The sequence below is a fragment of the Anneissia japonica genome, unplaced genomic scaffold (assembly GCF_011630105.1).
Source record: "Anneissia japonica isolate Jap-2015-1 unplaced genomic scaffold, ASM1163010v1 scaffold277_len1293397_cov203, whole genome shotgun sequence".
NCBI lineage: Eukaryota > Metazoa > Echinodermata > Crinoidea > Comatulida > Comatulidae > Anneissia > Anneissia japonica.
Window position 1 is genome coordinate 864,700 of NW_022719460.1, and position 14,608 is coordinate 879,307.

General features: G+C 31.0%; 1 protein-coding gene across 1 annotated transcript in view; it reads right to left on the reverse strand.

Annotated features, from left to right (window-relative positions):
• LOC117110936 (nuclear receptor coactivator 3-like) overlaps positions 1-14,608 on the reverse strand; it is a 41,998-nt gene that overhangs the window by 12,877 nt on the left and 14,513 nt on the right. The window contains exon 2 of the mRNA XM_033253786.1: positions 222-335. Coding sequence (XP_033109677.1) covers positions 222-286 — 65 coding nt within the window. The 5' untranslated portion in view covers positions 287-335. The remainder of the gene's footprint in view (positions 1-221; positions 336-14,608) is intronic.

Consider the following 14,608-nt stretch of genomic DNA (forward strand, 5'->3'; position numbering starts at 1 on the left):
ACAGCATTACCACCATTATCATAACCATCATCACTAGCACCAACATTTACCATCAGTACTGTATTACATCACCACTAATCATCAGCACCATCTGCCTACTGGAAAATATATAAATCAACATTGATTGAACACAAGTTACTAATACTACACATCAAATGGGTGTCTTTCTTTAAAATTTTACTCTCTTTGTTTTGCATTTCTGTTCTTTGTTTTAGACTTACTTTTGTATTTTATCTGGCCATTTCCGCTTGCTTGCCATGGCTGGACTATGCCTACCTGTGTTCATAGTAATCCAGGCAAGTCCCAACTACAAGCTGTCACACATAACCAACCACCTATAATGGTAAAAAAAAATACATTGAATGTTAACACAATTAATCAATCAGTAAACCAAGCAATCAATCATCAATGAATTAGTCAATCATTCAATCACTCAATCAACCAGTCATATTTAATGTCTGACCAATTAAATATCCTGAAAAAAAAAATGCATTTTGAAGATAAATTCTTGACCTGAGCATAAGAACATAATAAACAAAAAAATGTTGTTTGTATGAATTACAAAGCATTAATAAATATTTCTAAACATCCTAGTGCTTTAAGAACCAACGTAAACAATCCCATCCTGCCCCAAGATCATGAATTATTCATTGTCGTAGTTTTTAACAGATTGTAGAGTACAATCATGTCGAGTACAATAGCGAAAAACTATTTATCACATTTTATAGGTCACCGGTGGAGTCATGTACAGTATCAATACCAAGTTTAACATCTTGTGAATCATGTCGAGTTAAACATATTCGTAGAATTGGAGATTTTTACTAAGAAGAACATCAGATAAAAGTGACACAAGCAACAGAAACATAATGATGTTTGTGAAATTCAATCTTTGTAATTATAGCACGGCTTTGGGGAAATATGTAAAAAATATTAAGTTAATACTGTATGGTTCAAAAATAAAAAGTAGGAAAAACTATAAATAATAATACAGCAGAAAAAATAGAAAGTAAAAATTTACAATAGAGAACACAATGAAAGCATGCAATACATTACAAAACTTAAATTAAGGGGAGAAAATATAAATATAGACTTATTTACAGGTTTCTTTGAAATTTAAAAAAAATTATCTTAATTGTTTTATTTCTTAGATGAGGAAAGATATTGAGTGGTAGGTCAAGGACGATATAATATTTACCACATATATTATATTTTTATGTAGATACAATAACATTAAATCTCCCTAGGTACTTTATGCCACCCATTGTAGCTACCGGCGTATTTATCTCATTTGGGTTTTTCAGGTAAATGCTTGGTTGGGAGTTAATATTATTCCTAAGTTATATTAATAGCTACTATACACAGATTAATACTTAGTCCTATACTCAACATTTATCATTATTAATAAACCATTAATCATCTCTTTCTGAGAAGTACAATAGTCAATGCAAAAAAATATATATATAACTTAACATATGGCATATTCATACTTTGCTATTATATAATGTTATGTAACATTTACAATATACTTATAAAATCTATTTGATTATTTTTATTTTATTTTCATCAGATTACATTATAGAAATATTTTAAAGGAATGTTCCATTATTCCTAAATAAGGTAGGCAATTACTTATACAGAAATAATAATAATTTTAAAGGTGCATAAATCTTCTTTGTCCATTAATAAATAATACAGAAATTAGTAAGTAGTAATGAGACTAGACCTAGTTACTGCCACAATCTCTTTGATGAATAGTGCAATACATTCCTTTGTTTCCTATGAATAATGTATTCATGTACGCCATGTATGCATAAACCTATGGTAACTAGTGCTAGTTACCCCCACATTTTCATGGATACATGTAGCACAGTACATGTATTCTTATTTTCTTTGTTTCATATGAATAATTAGCATTTATAGTAGGCTTATAATAATATGACCTGAAACCGTCTCAGTTATCCCATAATATTTAATAGTGTATACTCTCTTTGTCTGATATGAATAAATAATGCATTAGGTATAATAAATGAACCAGTCACAGTTTCCCCCAAATTTTCTTTGATGAATAGTGCTTATCATTAAGTTTAAGTTATTCATGAATAATTAAGACACTTTAAAAAAGATGCAAAATAAGTAATAAAACTTGAGTAACCCATTTTCCTCGATGATTAGATATTTTTAATTAATACTACACGATAATGCAGTGATGCTAATATTTTTTTATAACCAACTTTTTTATTTTTATATATAATTTATGCATTTCTAATTTTTTTTTTAAAGATTACAATTTTGAAATGACATTTTCATTAGATGATAAATATTAACTAGTTACAAATGTCGATTATCTTGGCCAATATTTTAATTTTCACAGCGTACTTTTTAAAGTTTTATGAAACAGTAAGTGCATCTTATATGATCTATTTTGTTCTTGTTAATATTGTTTGAAATTTATTATTTTTTTATAATAGGAAAACTGATAATTGGTCGTACTGTATATCAAAAAGATAAAAACAATTTAGCATTTTGAGCATTAGTGAAAATATTGTAACTGCACATGTACGGAAGGTGCAGAACGTGCGAGATGAAGTAGCAATGGCCAATTCCACTACTTAATGAGAGAGAAAACATTGACGTCTCAATGTCTGAAGTGTTGTCAAAAGCACATTTTATGTTGCGACGCTTCTTAAAGGATTAATGCACATGATAAATAATGCTTAGCCTCCTTCGTACAAGACGGACAAAATGCGTTATCATAGGCTGTTCGCTGGGTAATGGTTGCTACATAAGCAGAGACTTTATGTGGGTTAATTGATCTTTCTCATCATATTTGTAACGGTGAATGTGCTTAGCACGGTGCATTTTTCAGGTAAAATTTTCCCCAGTAAATAGGAATGATATGTACGGATATTAGATGTAGTTAACAACACAGTATCGAATTCCATTCACTATGGGACAAAAGCAAGATAATAATAGAATTAGCATTGTTCAAGGCAGGTGCCCTGTAATATTGATGAGAAAAAATGTATCAGAAATAATGGATAATGATAAAAGAAAAAACAACAGTAATCAAGAAAATAGTACAATCGCCACCTGTGTCTGCATATTAGTGTAATTCATTTTTCGTAATATATTTATCCCTAAAAATGAGGCTACCAACTGTGTAAACATTCAACAAATACGTATTTTCATCACTGGAGATAATTTAGCAGCAAGAGATGTATTCATCATGTGCAATGCTAATGTTGAACAATTCAAATCATACGGCATGCTGCACATCAGTATATTAACAGACGTTAAAATTAAATTAATTTTGAATCTCGGTTAGTAGGACTGGAAGTACCGATTTCATCTTTAGGAAGCTGGGATTCAGAATGCAGACCCCCATCCTGTGTGTAGGAATGCATTTAGAAATACACAGGCATGCTACAGAAAACACTAGGCAAAACCCTCCCAAGATCTACGCACATTGGGATATTGGGTTGTTAGTGTACCCAGAGGACCTACATTGTCTACACAATGTACACAATTCAACACAAGTGTTGTTCAATACATTTTAAACTAAGGTACCTAATTATAGTTGCTCAAAGCATTAACAATTTTTATAAATACTATTTCTACTGAGTGGCCAAATTATTAGCATTAGTTGAATAAACCAGCCTCACAAAACACAAACTATGCTTTTTAAATGATTATATTATTATTATTATACATCTTTTTTTTTTATACTGACTCCTTACTGAATATTTTAAATTTTATATTCTACAAAATTGTTGCCCTATTACAATTTGGCTTGGACAAACCCGTCTTATATTTACCTTTGAGAAAAGAAGTATTGATTTAGTCACGGGAAAATCAAGTTGTCAAACTATTGGATATGAATGTTAGTATTAGAAGATAAGCAACAACCACAAAGTAAGCAGCTTCAATGATAATTCGATACCTTATGGCTTATCTAATAATAACAACCATATATTTGATTTTCCACTATCAATTAAAATCACTGGACTTATCTAAAAGTCATAAATACACGTAATTATACAATAGCTATTTAAAAATGATGCATTTGTTTATTCTATACACTTAGTAGCTATAAAGCAATGCAATAGACCTAGAGCAGTTTGGGTGTTGCATGTACTTTTGACTTGACCTTCTAGCAATTTCAGGATTGAAATTACCATGAGATCAAAGTGATAGGACTGAACAGTATGAATCATATATTACCATACCACCTCTCCTCATTCAAGCTTCAGCTTTTTTTTCAAGCGCAGTGATTCATGGAGATTTGAGTCTTGGCATAACATCTAAATAACTTGTGAAAAGGCACCTACAGTACATTTATTTATTTAATTTTAATTTGTCTACATAAATATTTATATCAACATTGGATTAAAAATAAAGAAGAGTAGAGTCACGAAAAAAAAAGGTTCAAGAGTGCGCACATGCTGCTGTTCCGACCAATGACGTATCTAGGGAGAACACGCCCCTCCAAAAATTATTCGCACCCCAGTTGCAACCCCAAAAATCAGGGTCAAGTAGTTAAAATCACATAAATCACTTTATTTTGCGAGTTAACGCCTCTCAACTGATCATCGAGCCCCTCTACTTCACCGTCGCGCCCCTTATCAGCACCCCACTTAAAGATTTCTAGATATGCCACTGTTTCAGATTGCATTTTTTATATAATAATTATATTTAAAAAATAGTCTGAAATTCAACAAAATTATGATAATACAGTACTTAACACTGAGAGTCGGAGAATAATGATTAAGTTCACATTTGCATCCTTGCTCTATCATGCAGTTTGTATTAAATGTTTTGCAAAGAGCAAAAAAGAATAATAATAATAAGCAATGACTATTACTTGGTTAATGCACCTTTTATACAATATTTTGTGTTGTTTTGTTTTGTTTATATCTAGGTTAGGCATATAATATGCTGTTATGGGAGGATTTAATCCTAAAAAATAAATTAAATTCACTTATTGAAACTGTTTATCAAAATTAATTTTAATATAATTATTCTGACTATTATCAAGTTTACCATCTGTTATTGAGGTGATACTAGACCTAAGTGTTTACTTCGTAGATCATAAACAAGCATGTGAAAACCTTTGCACTCACATTAGTTTGACATGTACAACGATTTAATTTAAAACTAAAGTAGATTTGTGTTTAAAATGACGATTACAATACAACAATTTCAACATTCAGCATGCAGGCAGTAGCTTGACTCTCAATACGACTGAAACTGTAGGCAATGTTGATTGAATAAACAGACCAACTTCCGCTGGTGATATTCCATAACTTAGGCCTACTTGGGAAAAGGAAAATACCTGTTATTTACTGGTAGACTTCAGCTATAAATTATGATGAGTAAATAAGAAAAAAAGTAAAATTGAATCAATTTATAGAATTTATCATTTAGATAACTGTTTACATCACATTATATGACTGAGACAGAATCCTAAAAGAGGGCCAAAGGGCACCCTCTATTAAAGTTTTTTTTAAAATAAAACACTTCAAAGATTAAGTTTTCAATAATTTTCATTTTTATTTCTTTCTATGCCTAGATGATTTGGCAGAAACATTTGCTAAATTAAAAAGAAAAACAATGATTTGATGATGATGATGATGATGGTACTAAATATGAGGATAATAATAAAAGTATGTTACCGCAACAACAGAAAATCATTGAAACATAATAACAAAAACAAAGAATTAAAAATTTTAATTTAAATGTAAACATGTAGTTTAAAGAATATTCCAGCAGAGTTCATGAGGATGTACAGTTTAATTGTTATGTTTGTTGATAACCTGGAAACAAAAATATATTTTCAGTCTGGCAAGGGGTTGATTGAATGCTAACAAACACATTAATGAAACATTAAACCTGTATTAGAAATGTGTGATTTTAACACTAAACTACAAGGTCATAAACACAAGCAGTGACTCATTTATTATACACCACCATGGTCATAGGCAATGAAATGCACAAGTACATGTATGCAATGCAAATACCTAACCAAAAAGACAAATAAAAACAACCTTCAAAACTGTGCAAACAAAAATTGCCATATTCCATAATGTGTAATACAAACAGTGATTAGCATTTACTAGACTCTTTCAACTAATTCAGATTAATTAAATTTTGATTTCTATTTCTAAAATACACTACAATTAAATGGTTTATTAACTTTGGGATTTAAATTTAATTTCATGTAAATGTTAATAATTTTTTTTTTATCAGGCAAATTAGAATATTAAACTTTTTTTCTTTATATAGGAACCACTAGAATTTTGCCCATTTCAGGCTCAAATTGTTCTTATTATTGTTCTTATTTTACACACTTTTTAAAGATAGAAAATTCATAGTACAGCAGTATACAATGTTACTGTTGTATTATAGAGGGTATTACACTGCATAGTCACACCTACTGCATATACGGTACATTAAGATTTGTTCGTTTTTCTATTTAAAAAAAAATAAAAACCTCATTTGACATTTAACCTCAGCCTTAATTTGTTCTTTTTTTATCCTATTTTTAAGCAATTTCAGTCTCAGTATTTTAATATAATGTGCTCTTATAAAAAAGAAGTGTACTACTATTATTGCCTTAGCATCATACCTATAAGCTCGCCCATCATCATTCTTGTCGTCACTTACAGTACCAATGATCATATTTCTTAGCCTCATTTCTTAGTCTATCCTGAAGTTAATGTGCAGGCCATATATTATGGTGCAATTATCTAGATCCAAGTAAATACATCAGTTTAACATTATTAATATAATGAACAATAAATGATTTTTCTCCACTTTCTTTTAAACAGGTTTACGACCAATCATTGCAGAAGTCATGGGAACATTAACAAAAATACAAAATGTGCTGAGTATTTGAAAATTGTTTAGGAATTGACACTGATTATGAGTAAAGTAATCTGCAACATACTAATACAATTCCAGGTATTGCAATAACAATCAACTATAGTAGGCACCAAAGTTCTTAGGAAACATTGAGCCAACTATATCCTATTATCAACATTTTTTGTTAAAGTACAGTAAAAACATTGTTCATCTATTAGGCACATGGCCCAAGGATCTCTAATAGGGAACTTAACCATTGTCATAGTAAGTGGTAATGCCGTTCATAAGTCAAATATTATGGATATGGTTCTATCTACCATATTTTCTAGCAAGGCTTATAATAGCAAATTACGATAAAAAAACAGGGGGTCATCTTATAATATGCACAACATACAAATTTCAGATTTTTTAAAATCATGTTCGTCGTATGTGCGGATTAGCCGTACTGTAATACGCGAATTTACTACTGAAATGATGCTAAGTTAACTGTTGTTAGTATGAATGAACAAATTTTTAAATGATATATGGTGATTTGAACTCTTAAATGCAGGCTTGCTTCAAGTGAACCCTATCGAAACAGGACCGGCAGTGAAACAGGGGGGTCATTTGTCCGACGTACAAAAATGATACGAGTATTCTCAAACTCAGGGGTTGTTGTTTTATACGCAGATCGCATTATACGCGAGAATATACATTATGACGCTTAGAGAGTGGAGTTGTGTTTAGGATGTGGAAAAAACCGTTGACTTGAAAGGATTTGAAAATAGGATACTAGGATTTGAAGGCAAGGACAGACAATACACCAGTTTCACTAAATCTGTCAGATCTCTTTATAAATGAATGGATGTATCTATTATAATACATAAAATAAATAAATACTAATAAACAACATGTTTCGATTAAAGACACACGTCATCATCACCCAACAGTGCTTATGTTACTACCGGTTTATATACTATTGCTGATGAAAACGTGCGACACATCAAAACATGCTGTTGTTTATTTTATTACTATTTTATTTTATCATTTATTTTATTACTATACATTACTGCATTCATAATACACTAAATCCTGGGAAATACCGGCAGGAAAAGGAAAGAAGTAACAATGGACATAGGGATTTCCTTGTTTGAGGATAATTAAGCTTACTGGTTGTTATATTTTTAAAAACCTAACTTTGAATGACTTTTGCAGTAGCCTTGTTAATACGCATGAAAATATATAAAAAGCTTGTCGTTCATTGCATTATGTTTTCATAGCATTAATCACCCCCACAAGACCAAACATAAGTGCGCACTTCAGAAGTTACTTTCTCGCTTCACATTAATTCTTTTTCTTTCCCTATAGAAATCATAATCCTCCTCAGGTTAATACAGTAACCTCTTCGTGTTAGGAAGTTACATTCATGATTAGTATGCAAATGATTGCAGCTAAAAGGAGCCGAATAATTTTTTTCGGTAAAGCGGGTTAATAATAATTTTGGCATTTTCTGTTATAACAGAAATGCCTTTTAAACAAAGCAAGTGTACAAGTGGCCGCCATATGATAATTCATCTTTCTGGATTGGAAGTGTAAACATCCTATATTCTCTATATCTGATTGGCTATAATTCATGAGTGGTTTCATTAATTTTTTTTTTTTTGCTGGATGACTCCTTAAATCCTGTCCAGATTATAAAATTTTATATGACAAAAACATGTCACATGCCTAAATATGGTCGTGATGACATCACATCATGACCATATATAGGCACATCATGACTATATATGGGCATACAACAGTTTTTTGTCAAAGAAAATTTGAAAATCTGGGCAGAGCTTTAGCCATACTGGTCATGTGACCATTGCCTTGCCTATGAAAATTCCGACTTACAGTAAAACGTCTGTTTTACGAACGTTGATTTTACGAAGTCGATTTTACGATAATTCAGCGAACTAATAACTAGAAAGAACATAATAGGTCCTTACAACAGAGATGTTTTAAGAATTGAAACAATATTTTGTTAAATAGAAGAATGCCAGTGATTACAATAATTTGGTTTTTATCGAGGGTTATTTCTGCTAGGCTCTATCGCATTAGACCACGCTGCTACACTGCTGGTTCGTGCTGGCCAGGCCGCCGTCAGCCTATCAGCATTGAATGGCAGAGGATAGCTAGGTCTAGGTAGTGAAAAATGACACCTAATCTAGTCTACAAATTTTTTAATTTATGAATACCCCTTGGTACCAAGGGGTACGTAAAATAGACGTTTTACTGTATAATGAATATGCATGAATTTGTAACATTCTTTTTCATTTATTTATTTCAGTTATTAAGGTATAAAACGCAAAACAAAACAGTAGCCAAAGGCTAAAAAAAAGTTTGTTTACAATCAACAAATAGACAACATAGGAAAACAGGTCAGGTTGAAAAATACTTATCAAAATATGTATGTATATATGTATGTATATATATATAAATTTCTAAAACTTCAATTAATTCTTATTCAAAAGTATTATTCAAAAACATTGCTAACAAACGATTAGCATTTGATGATATTAAGTGCATGCTTTGTAACTAATTTGATAATGTATCTATATACCAAATGATTTGACCCCAGCTACCTGAGACCTAGATGTCTGCTAAACTAGAATAGCTTGTTTTCCATAGGGAGGAGTCCCTGCATGGTTGCCTGCTTAAGTAATCTGGTTGTACAACACATAGCTAGCCTACAAATAGGCTAGATTGATCAGCCAACATGAACAAATTGCACAGTGAAAGAGAGTGCATCACAGCGGGTATGGCCTCATTTTCTTAACTCTGACGGAAACACGAAAGCACACATAATGCTACTCATCATAAATATTAATGTGCGTTGAGGCATGATGACGATGGCCACTGATTGGTTGAAATGTTCTGTGGTGAGGTGATGCTTGTGTACTTATTTTGTATTAATGTATGTTAAATGGCTTGTCATTATTCCCATTCAATACTGCAGTAATACTGTTACTTTAATCAATTATTAATCCTAAAGTACATTTTTAATCTTTCCGTATTTTCCTATCTTACAATATTTAAAGATCCATTGTTATGCACAAAATGTGGTAAATATCATAAAAAATCTATAAAAAAAATTAATTTCCATTTAAATCCAGAAACAGATCAAAAACAGTAGGCCTACAGGTATGTTGATTTAGATATTTCTTAAAAAAACATATTACTTGAAAGTTAGTAACTTTATACAAAGACATTAAATTATTTTGATATTATCATTATTGTTTTGTTAAAATGCATTTTATTTGTTGTGAATTTCTGATGCTTCCAATTTTAACGTATTTTAATGTTACTTTAATGTTTAATCTTTTAATGATATTGTTGTGCTCTTGTTTTGGTTTTAAATTTTGAATAAGGAATACTGTGTAAATCTCGTAATTCAGCCTATAAGACTGTGATTTGAAGGTGAATAAAAGAAAATGAAACAAAAAATTATGTAGGCCTATATTAGCAAATGCTATCTTTAATTTTTACAATATGAAATCATTCAGTAAAAGAGTAAACTAGTTTTAAAAGGTCAACAAAATAATAGTACTATGTCATATTAGCGGTTAAAATGTAACCACAAATTATAATCTAGAAAATTGGGAAAAACAAATAACAAAAGAAAATCTGGCTACTCTATTTAATTTTTCAAATTATGTAGAGAGAATATCCCTGTATTAAAAATATATGAAGCAGATCCTATGATTGTTGCCTTTAAATGAGCCTTATCAACAACACAATTAAATCATTCATGAATTGTAAGGAAAAACAAAGAGACAAAGGAAAAAAGGTCCTTAACCCCAAGTAACAAAGACGACAAAACAAATTAACTAGTGTAACAGTAACTTAACATACTTATTCTCTTCCATAGGTTGGAAACAAAATAGAAATACTACACTTCTTAAATTTTTAATAAAATTATACATTTTTTTGGAATAAACTCTAACTTTAACTAATAAACTTAATTATCATATTTGCATTTCATACTTCTATTGCAAATGAGATCACTTGAAAATTTGATTTCCTCCCACCTCCCCCTCAAAATGCCTCGAAATGAGATAACTTAAAAATTTGATCCCCTCCCACCTCACCCTCAAAATGCCTCGGGAGATAATGCTCGATGCCTTTGACTGCCGCCAGTTGTGCACTTTTTCCAGCACTGGCCAAATATTAATGCATAAATATAATTTTAATATTCTTTCCATACACTTGTGTTGAAAATCAGCAAACACTAAATTGTCTCAATGTTTGAGGTTTTTCTGGATTTTATCAGAGAGCATCTTTACAGCATATTTTAGTGCCTACTGTTAGCTTTTTTTCTTAAGATCAGTATTGACCATAATGTTGGTAATAAATGTCCGTTACCTTGGCCATCATCTTGGCCTAAACTAACCATATACTGTATAAATATAGAGTAGAATACTACATGAACGCCACAAATGTTCTATTTTTAGAATGTATCAGTATAAAGATCTACCACAAAAATGATAACATACTGTACTGTAGAGTTTCTATGACTAGTGAAACCACAACCCATTATATCTTAGAAGTACCATAGCCAACTCTTGTAGCCTTTAAGGCAAGGACCGCAATAAATTTTCAATGGGAGATGGTTGATAAATATAGGTAGAATCAATACCCCTAGGTCCACAGGCATTTGTAATATAGGGTAAAATGGGATACAGCACCTCAATAATTTGGAAATTAGAAAGAGCCAATAATATTTTTGCGGCCAGCGAAAACTAATTAAAAACCTGTGTGTTGCCCGCCAACCACCTTTGGCTGGAAAACACCTTGTTTATTGCCAGACACTGATTATCTGTAAAATTTAATAATAAAAAACTGAGCATAAAGCGGTATAAAAGTAGTGTAAAAAGGTTTATGGAAGCAGCCCTCGATGTCAAAATTCACTTTGGCCCTCCGACTCATTTTTTTATACCCACCCCTGCTGTAAACTAACTTCATATTAATTATTATTTTTTTAATTCATTTATTCTGTTAAATGATTTAAATAAAACAGAAGTTAAATAGTAGCTAAATGCAATGATACTATTAAGGCCATGAAATATTGTCCACCATCTTGTAAAAGTAAATAATCTACCTAGTAATTAAACCAAGCTGTAATTCAACGTAATCAATACAACTCTCTATTGATTATTTACAAATAAAATTCTGAGGCAACATACCAAAATAGCTGAAAAAAAATTTTTTCGCAGACATTACTGTACATATTGCTATTGTAATTACATGTCCATAAAATATGCTATTATCAGTTGACACAGTAGATCTGCATTGTATTACACTGCATACCTGTATATTCCACACACAAAAGCATGCCAAGTTTATTCACATAATTATTATTACTATTCACTATATAACTACTACTTATTAATCATATCAGTATTAATCATAGATTTTATTTTTATCTATTTATTATAAGGAAGGTTAACACATTATGTAACAATATTTAATGTACTGTAGTGAGAGTTTAATTTAATTTAATCTAATTACATTTTGAATAAAAATAAGATATAATTGAAAAATATTTAATTCATTACATTTTTTAACAACATTTGATGAGTAAGACTAACGTCGTATAATTTATTGTTCCCATAAAATAGTCTTATTTTTTATTAGCAAAAAATATTTTTTGTAATGCTTTAGATTATTTCAATAAAAGCAATAGATTTTTCAAAATCATTTCATTAATACATAATCTGATCCCTCACATCAAATTTTCATACTAAATGACATTTGTTTTTCCTGCATAGTTAACATTTCCAAGATGATCCCTGATCGCTGGAAATGATGTACATTTCCACATACCCCAGCTGACCTTCAATGTTTTCAGATGAAGTTTTGTTCTGTCAGTGTTACACAATTGATATAAAAATGTTTATCTGCCATACCCAAATACTCTGCAAACCTTACAATTGGGCCATATCTTGTATTCCAATGTGGCATGCGCACGATATCGAAAACAAATTATTATACAATACATCAGGAAGGAAATAGTATTTAACAAACACAACTACTTCCCCTAAAACTTGACAGAGCGAAAGGGAGGAGGGATGTTATCATTATTTTGGCAAAAACATTAGAGATAGAATGCTCGCAGTAAAATGTAACAACTGTTAATAATGATCAACCTTCTGATTTGATTATATTTGACTTTAAATTGAACCATATTTTGAAGGAATAGAAACATCATATTATCTAACACAAAAGTCAAAATGGCTTCTAATGTAATCCTTTATTATAAAATGCATATATTATGCAAATAAACAAAAAATGCTTCTGAATAGTAAATCAATGCAAAACTTGGGCACATAAAAAAAATCTTTGTCTTTTTCTGTAGTATTTTCTGTGATTTTTTTTTTCTTTACTTTCAAGACAAAACACACAAAAAAATCACACAAAAATTCTCTGTGGATAGGAAAAAAAGAGGAGGTATACAACTGTGTGTCGTACAGTATCTAATTAGTAAAACAAGGTTGACTCTCTTTCAAAGCAAAAACTATTATTGTTAAGATTTTTTTTCTATAAATGTTTTAATGCAGTTCACCCTAATAGATAAATGGAAATAATTAGTTTATCTAGTAAGGAATTTTTTTAAATCATCTCCATATTCCTAAATTCAATTCATATGTAATATATTCATATTTCTGACTTAAACATTAGTTAATTAATGATGTGACATTTACAGACTTGCAACATGGATACCCAACACTGAGTAAAAACTAAACCTGTCCTTTGAATTTACATCTGAAAACAGGAAATAACAATTATGGATAGATAATGAAACACCCATATTTTTGCCTCATTTCTGATCAGGAAACTGCTCGAAAGCATATCACTCGACACTACAACACTTGTGATGTATTTCATGATAAAACTTAACTTATCTTCTTTCTTTTAGTTTGGGGTTATGACCATAGCGAAGTGAGGGATAATGGAGGCTGTCACTCCACGACACATGTTGTGTTCGTCTCGTCCAAAAAAAAACCAAAAAAAACCCCATTGGATCTAATATATCGCAACATTGAATACATTGTAATTAAGTATCATACTCAAATGAAGATAATCAGGGGTGGTGCCAGTATTTCCCCGACCGGGGAAGAGGGGCGATGCAGCCTACAAGGGGTCAGATTTCCCCGACGAAAGCAATGTGGGCGTAGTCGAGCATCGATTATAAGGTTTCGAAAGTGGTCCAGGGGGCGAATCCCCTGAAAATTTTAACAATTTTGGGGTTTCAAAGGCTTATTTAATCTATTTTAGAGTCTACTAACATGTAGAAAATACATATAATTTTTTTTCTCCCCAACAAATTGTACTTATTCTCCCCGAGGTGGGGGGGGGGGAGGGGAAGAAATTCTCCCAGACAGGGGGCTCTGACCCCTGGCCCCGCTGGCACCACCCCTGAAGATAGTATGGCAAGTATTTGCTAAACAATTTCATTATATTCCAATTAACTGCACTACAAAACTCCATGATAAACATGTCAAATGTACTTCATAAAGATACTGCATCTGTATCTTCAACAGAAGATGAAACTTACAAATGAAAGTGTTGAGTATGTTATCAAACACTGATATAATCCTTAAAAGTTGGGTTTCACTCCTAGTTGGAATTTCACATGTACTGTTGCCATTGATATGTAATAAATATCAATGTGGGAAATCAATGAAACACTTGTAAACTAGAGGCAATCTATTTTACTCAGATATAT